Consider the following 12904-nt stretch of genomic DNA (forward strand, 5'->3'; position numbering starts at 1 on the left):
GCCATTTGTGTTGGTGTTATAATTGAAACTTTGTTGCCTTAAGCGGGTGGGCCTGGCCAGGGTGTGTGGAAAGCTTTGCTTCCCCTGCTGCAGCCGGCAACCCTGGCCTGCCCTCTCAAGCTCCAATCTGCCGCCATTTGTTTGAATTTGTTTACCTTCTATAATTGAAACTTTGTAGCTTGAGTGGAGGCTTAGGCCTGCAACGGCTGGCAGAAAGCTTGGCTTCCTCTGTTACCTAGAAAACCTTGCTCTCTGTGGCTGTAGCCATCTTGGTTTGGGTTAATTTGCATGCTCCCTCTGATTGGATGGTGGGCATGGCTTGTGGGCATGGCTTGTGGGTGTGTCGGAGGTATGGTCAATTTGCATATTTGTCTGTTATTAGATAGGATGATAAAGATGAACAGAATAAACTATGGAATATAATAGAATCAGGAGCATAGAAAGAGAGTGGACTGACAATTCTCAGGAGGCATGGGGTGTGAGGGGTGCGGGAAGAGATTGGATAAAAATATTACACCTATGGACAAGGACAGTGGGGGGGGGTAAGGGCATGGGGTGGGGTGGTAACTGGTTAGAGGGGAGTTATGGGGGGGAAGAGAAACAACTGTAATAATCTGAACAATAAAGATTTTTAAAATAAAAAAAAGAATAAGTCTTTGTTATTCAAAATCTGTCATCTTAACTAAATGCTATACTATATACTCCATTGACTATACACACAAACTAACAACATAAAAATAATGCCTTCATGGGCATGAATACTTTTTCCAAGTATGTAGACATTTGTTTGCTGCTTTTTGATCTTCAATCCAACATTGAGTGTACAGAGGCAAGAATAGAAATATATAGGATCAAAAAGATTATATAAATGCTAATAAATTATAATAATATTATGTTAAACAAATATTTTATAAATCATGCAGAATTAACTCCTACATCACTTTGAAAAATGAATAATATTTTAATGGAACTTCTAAGAATTATTATTAAATATTGAGTTTTTATTGCCAAAGAATGAATTATTAACAGTAAATATGTAATATAGATCACAATTGCTTTCATTTCTGTGCCCTTGGTTGTTAAAATTTGGAGAAGTAATACATTTGAAAATTCAGATTTATAGTAACTCAATTGCCAAAAATTTAGGCATGTTGCAAAATTAAAAATATTTAATAAAATATCCACTGCCCAGAGAGTGTCTAATTATTTCGTCTGACATTAGCTAATTGATTTAAAAATATTGTTAAATTTTAAATGTACACATGTATTCCTCACTAGTTTTGTCAGATACTATTTTGTTTCAGACCCACAGACTGCTCATGCCAGCCATCTTGAACATTTACACCAGTGGTGAGAAGCAGATGGTATTGTGAATGAATACTACTCAGGGCTGACTTAATAACAACTAGAAACTTAATTTCAAATTCATGCCCTATTGGCTGTATTAGCAGCATATACATAGAGTTCATTTTATCCTATATAATAAAGGTGTAATATGCAAATGGCCATTACACTGTGAAGTGTAACTACCCAACACATAACGACTGGATCACGAAACAGCAGGAGGGTGGGGCAGCGAGCTACAAGTGGGTGGCAGAGAGCTACAGGAGGGGGCAGGGCAGCAAGCTATGAGGAGGTTCGGGGGGGGGGAAACAACAGGAGGGTGGGGCAGTGGGTGGAGAGCTACTGGAGGGCGGCAGTGAGCTACTGGTGAGCTACTGGCACACGGATTTGTGCGCAGTACTACTACTTTAAATATAATAGTCTGTTGATTGGCAAAATAAATGTAAATTTTAATGCAACCACTTTGACACAATTTATTTTTTTCAGCTGAAACTTCAACCAGTACTGTATTAAGATCAACAATTTCTACAGCAAAAACATCTGGACCAACACCAGTTACAATGACAGCACCAAATCTTGTTATGCAATCAACAGCTGGAACATCTCCCAAAGGTAGGATAAGTAGAGTAAAATTCACTCTAACTTTAACAAATAAAATTAGTAGCACCTTTGTAATTTAATCACAGGAACATAATTTAAGACATTGCACCTGTTGATATGAAGTTCTGTGCTAGTTTACTATTTTGAAACTCATGTTATTTTGGACTGAATACAGAACCCTGCAATCTCAGTGGGATTCTTTAATAATGTCCCCTTAGATCACTTCCTGTTTGAGACTTATCCTATTGTGAAAGTTACATACACAAAGTTTATTTTTAGAAAAAAATAAAATTATCACTTCCTAAATCGTAAAAATATCTTTCTAAATTTTGCAGTTCTCCACGTAAGCAGCACAGTTGACTATATTAATAACAAGCTGATTTTGTTAGTTATATTGGGCTGATTATAGCTTTAATTTGCAGGTGTCAGTAGCAATGTCAACACTATTGTGTTTTATGCTCTAAGTATAAAGGGGATTACCTTACCATCAATGAAAAGTAAAAGGAGGAGCTCCAGTGGCGCAATCGGTTAGCGCACGGTACTTATAAGAAAAGTAAAAGGAGACATTATGATCGTTGAATTTAAAACTCAAGAGGTTATCAATCCAATGAATACTGCATTTTCTATCCTGCAACACACATAAAATGAGGCAGATCATTCAGGTCCAATAATCAATGGAGAGAAAAAAATAAAATTGTTTGTTGACTGCCTGTGGGCAGAAAACCTGGTAGTATATTAAATTCACAGAAATACCTGAAAATCATACATCCAAATGAATGGATGACTAAAATCCCCTCATCTATCCTTCTTACCTCTCTATTCTTCATTCACCTTTCATTCTAATGCGAAGTTTAAACACATGTTGAGGACCGATGAGGAGTAGTTCACTGGACCTGAATGGTTTGGAGATTCTTAGAGTAAAGGCCCAGTGCATGAAATTCATGCACAGGAGAGGGGTCCCCTCAGCCCAGTCTGCACCCTCTCCAATCTGGGACCCTTTGGGGGATGTCCAACTGCCGGTTTCTGCCCAATCGGGCCGAAACCGGCAGTCGGACATCCCTCTCACAATCCAGGACAACTGGCTCCTAACTGCTCACCTGCCTACCTGCCTGATTGCCCCTAACTGCCCCCCCTGCCAGCATGATCACCCCTAACTGCCTCTGCCTGCCAACCTGATTGCCCCTAACTGGCCCCCTGCCAGCCTGGTCACCCCTTAGTGCCCCCTTGCCATCCTGGTTGCCCCCAAAAGCCCCCCTCTGCCGACCTGGTCACCCCCCACTCCCCTCCACCACTAGCCTGATTGCCCCTCACTGCCCCCTGCCAGCCTGGTCACCCCCCACTGCCCCCCTGCCAGCCTGGTCACCCCCAACTGCCCCCCCCCCTTGCTGGACTGGTCAACCCACACAGCCTGTTGGTCAGTCATTTGGTCATCCCTCACTAACCCCCCTGTCGGCCTGGTTTCCCCACGCAGCCTGCTGTTCGGTTGTTACTGTCAGGGCGTCATGACCAATTTGCATATTACCCTTTTATTAGTATAGATACTGCACTACAAGCCCGATGCACGAAATTCATGCATGAGTGGGCCTTCAGGCAGCTGCCTGGATCCCTCCCTTGCAGCCATAGTGGCTGCAGCCCTGGCTTAGTCCAGAAGGATGTAGGTTCTAATTAGCATATTATGCTTTTTTTTTATTATAGATTATCTTTGAAATGTTTAATTTTAAGGTGAAACCTTAAACTCCTAGAACTTCTCTACCACACCAGGAAAAGTATTATACAAAGAGGGCATCTCTCTATCTCTGTCTCTGTCTCTGTCTCTATCTCTATCTCTATCTCTTTCAGTTTCTCTAGCTGACACCTTGGTATAAATAAGTACTGACTTGACATGCAGACCCAGAAGGTTGAACTTCCACAGTTTTTGTGTTAACTACTTGGAACTTAGGTTTTTTTCAATAGGAAGATTCCTAACCCTGCTGACAATGATCTGTGGTGAATAACACTGTCCAAATAATAACACAAATCCTAACCACTATGTAAATGACCATGAAAGGGCAGAGGTGGAGGTGAGTTCCGTGAAGGAATTCAGACCGAACTGTCATTTATGATACCAAGAATCCATCTCACGTTTTTGATTGGAACAGAAACACTATACCTACTCATATAAAGCATAACTGAGAATCATTTTTAGTGACTTTACAGTTGGGAGCTCCTGTAAAGGGACGTGAAGCCCTCTTCTCTGAAGCAAATGCATAGACCACTTGAGATTGATTTACACACACACACACACACACACACACACACACACACACTCCTCATTCCTTTCCATGGCACATTTACTGCTTCATAGTACCCAGTTAACAAAAGTTAAATTCTAGTCTGTTCTTCAAAAGTTCTCCAGAAGGGCTTTAAATTATTGACATTCTATTGTAAAAATTGTAATAAGCTAGAGAAGCTTTTGTTTTTGTTATTTTTATTATAAAAATGTTCAGATGAACCCAAAAGTAGAGTACTATAAATAATATCCATATGTCCATCTCCCAGAGTCAATAATTATCAAGATTTTACCACATTTGCTTCATTTTTTTTCTCCTTCCTTCCTTCTCCCTCCCTCTTCCCCTCCCTCTCTCCTTTCCTTCTTCTTTCTTTTTCTTTCTCTTCTCTCTCTTTTTTTAAAATTTTGTTGTAAATTATTTGGAAGGGAATCCAAGCTTTATGCCATTTTACCTCTACAAACTAAATGTGCATCTCAAAAAATATGGACAATTACCCTGGCCAGGTGGCTCAGTTGGTTGGAGCTTAACCTGTACACAAAATGGTTGTGGATCCAATCCCTGGCCAGGGTGCATATGGGAAGCAACCAACCAATGTTTCTCTCTCACATTGATATTTTTCTTCCTTCCTCTCTCTAAAATCAATAAAAACATATCCTCAAGTGAGAATATGTGTGTATATACATTTATGTGTATATAGTGTATATACAATTTATTTTAAAGCTACAATGTCATTATAAAATTTCTTAAATTAAGAATTACTTAGAATCATATAATATTTGTTTAGAGGCATTTTAAGGGTTTTAGTAACTATTAATATGGCAGTTAAGAGGACTTAGGGGAAGGAAAGAGTCTATTCTGGGATCTCTCAGGAAAGCAGCTGCGAGTGTGACAGTGGAAGGCAGATGAAGAAGGAAAGGCAGGCCCTGATAGGCACAATTTGCTCTGATGTAGTATGAGAAACGGAAAGTCTGACATGGTGGCCGGGATGTGTGGGTCCATCAGGCAGCTGGGGGCCATGCTACCTAAAAGGAAAATGAGTGATGGAAGACAGAGAAAGGAAAGGAGAGAGAAACATCAATTTTTATTAGTAGTAGTAGTAGTAGAGGCCTGATGCATGAAATTCATGCATGGGTAGGGTCCTTAGGCCTGGCCACTGATCAGGGCCAATCTGTGGGGCAACTGACAGGGCAATCGGGGAATCCCCACTGGCACCTGCCTTGGCTGGCCTGGCGCCGCCCACTCGTGGGTCCCGCCCCCCGCTGCCGCCCTTTCGCTGGCCAACCCCGCCACCTGCCAGTCACCTCCCCACCTGCCAAGCTACCAGTGGGGCGATTGGGGGGCTCCTGCTGGCACCCACATTGGCTGGCCTGGGGCCTGCAGGCAGCTCCTATGTTGAGCGTCTGCCCCCTGGTGGTCAGTGTGTATCATAGGGACCGGTCATTCCACTGTTCAGTCTATTTGCATATTAGACTTTTATTATATAGGATTAAAGAGAGAGAGAGGAAAAGAGGGAGAAAGGAATGGTGAGAGAGAGAGACAGAGACAGACAGACAGACTTTCATGTATTCATTGGTTAATTCTTATATGTGTCCTGATTAGTGATGGAACCCACAACCTGGTGTATTGGGACAAGGCTCTAACCAAGGTAGCTACCCAGCCAGACTTAGATGTTTTCCTAACTTCAGACCTGTGAGGGGATTTACATATTAGGGAGTTTTATACAATGTCTCATCCTCCAAAATAGCTACCTTTAGATTATACAATGATATCACAAAAGGTATATCTATAGTGAAGTGAATCCATATTCCCCTCTTCCTCATGGCCAAATGGTAATTTTAGCCACAATAAAAGTGTTTAACAAAAAACAAACAAAAAGTATGCCATTGATAAGCTTCTTTATTTTCATTGTGAGGCTTCCCAATCAGATTTTTTTGTTTAAAGATCAAAGACACTTGATTTAATAGTGCTTATGTGTATTCTAAAGCATGTACATTTTCTTTCTCCAGAAAAATGGCAGAAATGTTATCAGAAAAGTGGGCAATGTACAACAACAAGGGCATTCTTACAGCAATGGCAGAGGTGATGGATAGAGCTTGGCCTGGAACAGAGCTTGCTCTCAGAGAGCTGCCCAATCAGAGAGCTAGGTCTGGATCTCTTCCTAGATGTATATCAAGTGCACCGCCCTTTTGTTCAAAGGCCAATGGCCAGAGTTAAAAATCAACATTTGGCAGACACTGAAAATCATCATTATAAAATGAACTTCTAGGATACAAAAACAAACCTGAAATTTCATTCTTAAAATGTAATTATTTTCCAGCTTGATTTTTGAAACATTTAATAGTCAATTTTTAATGAGCTGAATTATAATGAAGAAATAAAAATTTCTCAGCACCGATACTGAACATTTTTTATGCTAAGCAGACATTCAGTTTCAACTGAGGTCAGTAGAGGAGCCAGATACTTTGGCCATCTCTTCCACATAGGGTACCAGCTGTGGTGATGTTTAAGCTGTACTCCCTTTCTAAAAACTAACATGCATCTATAAAGAACAGACTTTTAGAAGGCATTTTTGTAAAAATTTTTTTGTATTATTAGTGGGAATAAAATGGGTTTGGGTACCTCTTTTTCTGTATTTTTTTTCTTTTATCCATTGTCTTTATATTCCTTAAGTTTGAACTGAATATGAATCTCCTGAGATATCTTTATACATGACTTCTTAGGTTTTCCTTCTTACAGAATTCCTAAGTGGTAAAGTTGACATTTTGCTTTTAGTTTATTTTCACAAAATATGAAATGTTTACAAGTTGACATTTTCTGGAAACCCTTGTGTCCTGAATGGAATTAAATACAGTTCTAAAAGGTTATTTTGGAAAGTGTTATAAATAATAGTTTACTAAATAATTTTACAAAGAATAGAAGGCTTCTCTGATTTAATCTTTTATAAACATCTGTTGACTCAAAGTTATATTATATCCCTAAAGATATATAGCTATAATACCCTCTTAATGTTCACATTAAATTCAGTCTATTTCTTTTATTGACCATTTTAAAGTACTTAATCATTGTTTTGCACATAAAATTAACAGAAATAACTATTCTCATTAGTACCTACATTTTTAAAATTTATCTTTATTGTTGAAAGTATTACAGATGTCCCCTTTTCTCCTTCATTGACCCCTTCCATCCCATCCTCACCCCACTCCAACTATTGTCTGTGTCCTTGAGTTATGAATATATGTATATAAGTTTTTGGTTAATCTCTTCCCTCCCACCCTCCTCCCTTAATTTTGCAATCATAAAGATGCATTTACACTTCAGAATATTAACATGTTTAGCACATAGAACTGTTCTATAAGTTATATGTATAATCCTTATCTACATTTGAAAGTGAATTCTTATACATTAACAACAAATCTAAAATAAATTATATACTGTTTATGTTACAGATATTTTATACTGATAAAATATGATGATCATCAGCATGATCACAAGATCACTGTTCAGAAATCCATTTGGCCCTTCAGTTTTCCAAAGACCAAGACTGAAAATGAACCCAAATATAAGATTTGGGTTAAATACTTCAGCCAGCATTCAACTGTATTACATCTATCTTCTCTCTAACAAACATGAATTCAAGACATGTATAAAAGAAATGGTCAAGGGCTTCAGAAACTCAAAGATTATATAAATTTTACATTTTCTCTATTTATATTATCATTATATGTGTCCTGATTATTTCCTGTAATCATCTCTTGAATTTTCAAGCAATATACAAGACATATGCCAGTAAAACATAATGGCAAGGTGATTATAAAAATTCAATTTGGCCTGTTATTGGTACCAAGAGTCTCAAGAGCAGGGATGAAGTGAAAACAAAGGCACCACATCGGGCTAGAGGGGACACTTTATTTATATCATTACATCTCTTCACAATGTGAGCATCACGTGAGTGGTCAATGTACCATCTCAAACCTAGCTTTTAGGAATAATGTTTTGTTCGTTGGTGTCTTCTTTTAAAATATAACCACATATGAGTGAAAAAAAAACACCTTTTAGAAAGCCTTAAGTACCTCGGTGCACTCCACATTTTAATTCACAAATGCTGCTTATTTACAGCCACTGTCCATTGCTGAAATAACCTATTTCCCTTAATTAGCACTGAGGACAGAGGAGTGAGCAGTAGACAAAAATCTCCACCACCTTAGAGGTGTTTGTCCTCAGCAGATCTCCAAAGGTCTTATCTTCTTCTTGTGGTTTCTAAGTATCTTTAAAAATATTTTTTATTTTATTTTATTTTATTTATATATTTATTTATATATTTATTTTATTTTATTTTTCCCATCACCATTTATACCCTTATGCCCTCTTCCACCTCCACCCAAATTACATAGCCCCCAAAATTATATAGCTCCAGCCAGCTTGCCCTTGAAAGCCTTCTCTGGAGTAGGGTTTTAAAGCATTAGATAAACTTTACAGAGGCAAATAGTTCCTCTTCCCAATACAGCAGGCATATATATAAGAACCAAGCTTTATATACTGTATGTCACATAGTGAAAATGGGACCTGTGCCTTAATCACAAAAGGACATTCTAATGTGTTTTACAAAAGAAGGAAATGCTGATTATTATGGATATCTAACTGGTTAGTCATGCTCACTAAAAGCAGAGCTTTGTACCTTTGTTGGTCCCCTGTCCTGTATGAGTGCCACTTTATCTGAAACAACAGTCACTACATGCAGGTTATATGCCAGGAATTACTCTTGATACCACTCAGATTGAAAAGATGACCGAGAATTAGATGCTGCTCTTCAGAGTATAAGAGTGGGCCTTGTACTGAGTGGACACTCAATGAATGTTTCATAAATGAACAAATTAATTAATTATAAAAGTCTGAAAAATTTTTTTAAGTTATGCTTATTTGGAAGTCTGAATGTCATAACCAAATTAACAAAATAACATATGATTCTGAAAAAATAAAGACATGTTATTCCTAGATGCTATTGACCAGGTCATTGCATCTCCATTGGGAAAAATAAAATGATTTCAAATCATTTGCTTTCACAATAATATTTTTGTACATTTAAAGATTCCCCAAATAGCAAACTGTAGTAAAAATGTGTTTTGTTGTTCTTTCATACAAAAAAATAACGTGTGTGTGAACACACATATATGTGTGTGGGGTAGCTTGGACAAAAGGATCTGGAAAATGGACAAATTAAAGATAAGCAAAGGCTTACCCAGTACCTTAGAGAAGGATTACTGTCCACCTCCAGATTTGACTTATTTTTATTTATTCCTTGGCAGGTGAGATGAAATTATGATTAATAATAATGTCATCTATCTTATCATACTAGGAATAACCAACAAGGAATTCTTACAAACATCTCCGCTGCCAGCACTTGCTTCATTAATCACGACAGTTAAAGGTGAAGGTGAGTAATAATATTTTGCCATGATTTTTCTTTTCTCCATATAATTTGCATACCATCATATCATAAACCATACTGAATACCCTTTTAAAGTACACAATTCAATGGTTTTCAGTATATTTATGAGATTGTGTTACCATCGCCACTATCTGATTATAGAATATTTTCATCCTCCCAAGAAAAAAATCTTGTATCTATTACTATTCACTTTCTATTCCCACTTTCCCCCAGCCCCTGGCAACCACTAAATCACATTCTGTCTTTGGAGATTTGCTTATTCTAGAAATTCCATATAAATATAATCATATGACCTATGACCTTTTATGTCTGACTTCTTTCACTTGCCATAATGCTCTGAGGTTTATTTATTGTAGCATGTTTCTATAGCTCATTCTTTTCCATGCCTGAATAATATTTCATTAGATAGATCACTATATTTTGTTGACCTATTTATTAGTTGATGGACATTTGAGCTGTTTCTACATTTTGGTTATCTATATTATATAAGGCCAGTGGCTGTAACGCCGTAACGTCGTAACGCTGTAACGACCAAATGACCGGTCACCAGGAGGTGCATGGAGCACCTCTTGGGCCCTCCCCTCACCCGCCCCCCCCCCACCCCAGGGTGCTGGCAACATCCATGGAGTGTCACGGGGCAACAGCAGCGTATGTGAGGTGTCACGGGGTGGTGGACATGGCCCTGATGGCAGGCTAGGCCTAGGGGACCCTACACGCACATGATTTAATCGTGTGCTGGGCCTCTAGTTATAAATAATGCTGCTAAAAACGTGTGTACAAGTTTTTGTGTGAGCACGTTTTCATTTCTCTTGGGTATATACCTTGAAGGACTATGTCACATGGTAATTCTATGTTTAACTTTTTGAAGAACTGATTTCCAAAACACATGCACTGTATTACATTCCCACCAGAAATGTATGAGGATATGCATTTTCCATTTTATAACCAATACTCTATATTTTTCATCATAGTCATTCCAGAGGGTGTTAAGTGATATCTCATTGTCGTTTTGATTTATGTTTTCCTAATGACTACTGAGATTGAGAATCTTTTCATGTACTTGTTGGCCATTGTGTATCTTCTTTGGAGAAATGTCTATTTAAGTCCTTGCCCATTTTTTAATTGAGCTATGTGACTTTTTATTGTTTAGTTGTAAGAATGTCTTATATATTTTGAACTAGATCATTAGTGAATAGATAATTTGCAAATACTTTCTCCCATTCTGCAGGTTGTCTTTGCATTCTCTTGAGCTATCATTTGAAGGACTAAAATCTCTAATTTTGATGAAGTTAAATGTAGCTATATTTTCTTTTGTCATGTAGAGGAAGTAAAACTTTACCCATCATAGGTTTTTAGCTGGGACCTTTAACAACAAGACATACAAACAAAAGAAAAGTAGTTTATTAACACATGCAGTGTACATCATGTGAGAAACCTAAAACAAAGAGTAACTCAAAGCAGTCGCTTAGAATTCAGTTTATATACCATCTTCAATAACAACAACAAAACAATGAATTTGTTTTTTAAAAAATGACAGGAGAGTGACAGGACAAAGGAAACTTAAACCTCCCTAGGGTAGCAAACTGAGGGAAGATAAATAGATAAATATATGAAAGGAAACTAATGGGCTAAGTTTTGTTTGCAAATTCCTCTGGCCTGATAAGAGTCTGTCTCCAGTAAAAAGGAATTTATATCCTGCCTTTAGGCAGAAAAGGGAAAACTTTTCCCGAATTTGTTGCTTCTTAATTGCCTTTAGCTTTAAATTTTTATGTCAAATTGACATATTTTGGAGTGACATTCTAGTTTTTTTAGTCACTGTGCAGTAGGATCAAATCTAAGAAGCCATTGCTCAACTCAAGTCACAAGGTTTATACCAATGTATCCTTCTAAGGCAGTGATGGCGAACCTATGACACGCGTGTCAGCACTGACATGCATAGCCATTTCTGATGACACGCGGCCGCTGAGGTGGCCGCATGCCGAGGATGAAACATTTGCTGCTCCTGAGGATGAAACATTTGCGAAATAATGTTTTTTCCTCAAAGTGACATACTACCCGAGTTATGCTCAGTTTTTTGGCGAAGTTTGACACACCAAGCTCAAAAGGTTGCCCATCACTGGTGTAAACACAGAGAAAAGACCTTGAATCTAACCATACCCTTAAAACCCTTTGCACTCGCTTGCTTTTTACTCGATTCCTTTATTCTAATGCTAACCATGTCGAGTCACACTCGACATCCGAGTGAAAAAGGTTAAGTGGCTAGACTGAGCAGATAAATAGAGGCTGTTTTATAATTGTCTTGAAAATATTAATATGAAATTCATCTTGCATATTTTGGGAGATTAAATTTTGGGGAGCAAGCAGTAAGTGTGAACATTAATTATATTAGAAATTTAAGGTGTGATAATACTAGTATGGTATATTATTTGGTTATATGTTTTTTAAAAAGATGTTTTTTAGCCCTGACCGGTTTGGCTTGGTGGGTAGAGTGTCGGCCCAAGGACTGAAGAATCTTGGGTTAGATTCTAGTCAAGGCCATATACCTGGGTTGCAGGCTCAATCCGGCCCTGGTTGGGCACATGCAGGAGGCAACCAATTGATGTGTCTCTCTCTTCTCTCTCTCTCTCTCTCTCTCTCTCTCTCTCTCTCTCTTCTCCTTCCACTCTCTCTAAAAATCAATGGAAAAATATCCTCAGGTGGGGATTAACAACAACAACAAAGATTTTTTTTAATCAAATTATTTGAAGCTGCATAGATTTTAAAATCAAGTGAATTTCTTTGTGTTAGTATTACTAAGATTTATATTCCTCAAAGTGACACACTACCCGAGTTATGCTCAGTTTTTTGGCGAAGTTTGACACACCAAGCTCAAAAGGTTGCCCATCACTGCCCTAGAGTTTTACAATACACAATAACATTTTTTAAAAATCTTAGTAATACTAACACAATTAAAAAATGTTATTGTGTATTGTAAAACTCTAGGGCAGTGATGGGCAACCTTTTGAGCTTGGTGTGTCAAACTTCGCCAAAAAACTGAGCATAAATTTTTTAATTGTGTTAGTATTACTAAGATTTTTAAAAAATGTTATTGTGTATTGTAAAACTCTAGTGCAGTGATGGGCAACCTTTTGAGCTTGGTGTGTCAAACTTCGCCAAAAAACTGAGCATAACTCGGGTAGTGTGTCACTTTGAGGAAAAAACATTATTTCGCAAATGTTTCATCCTCGGGAGCAGCAAATGTTTC

General features: G+C 37.9%; 1 protein-coding gene across 7 annotated transcripts in view; it reads left to right on the forward strand.

Annotated features, from left to right (window-relative positions):
• The window catches only part of EMCN (endomucin), a 96910-nt gene that overhangs the window by 36560 nt on the left and 47446 nt on the right, over positions 1–12904 (forward strand). For all 7 annotated transcript variants that reach the window (XR_008558257.1, XM_054727055.1, XM_054727064.1 and 4 more), the window contains exons 2-3: positions 1831–1956; positions 9568–9645. Coding sequence is in view for 6 of the 7 variants with exons in the window: in XM_054727055.1 (XP_054583030.1) it covers positions 1831–1956; positions 9568–9645 (204 nt within the window). In the remaining variant the exon portion in view is untranslated. The remainder of the gene's footprint in view (positions 1–1830; positions 1957–9567; positions 9646–12904) is intronic.

Source organism: Eptesicus fuscus, chromosome 2 (assembly GCF_027574615.1).
Source record: "Eptesicus fuscus isolate TK198812 chromosome 2, DD_ASM_mEF_20220401, whole genome shotgun sequence".
In the NCBI taxonomy this organism is placed as follows: Eukaryota; Metazoa; Chordata; class Mammalia; order Chiroptera; family Vespertilionidae; genus Eptesicus; species Eptesicus fuscus.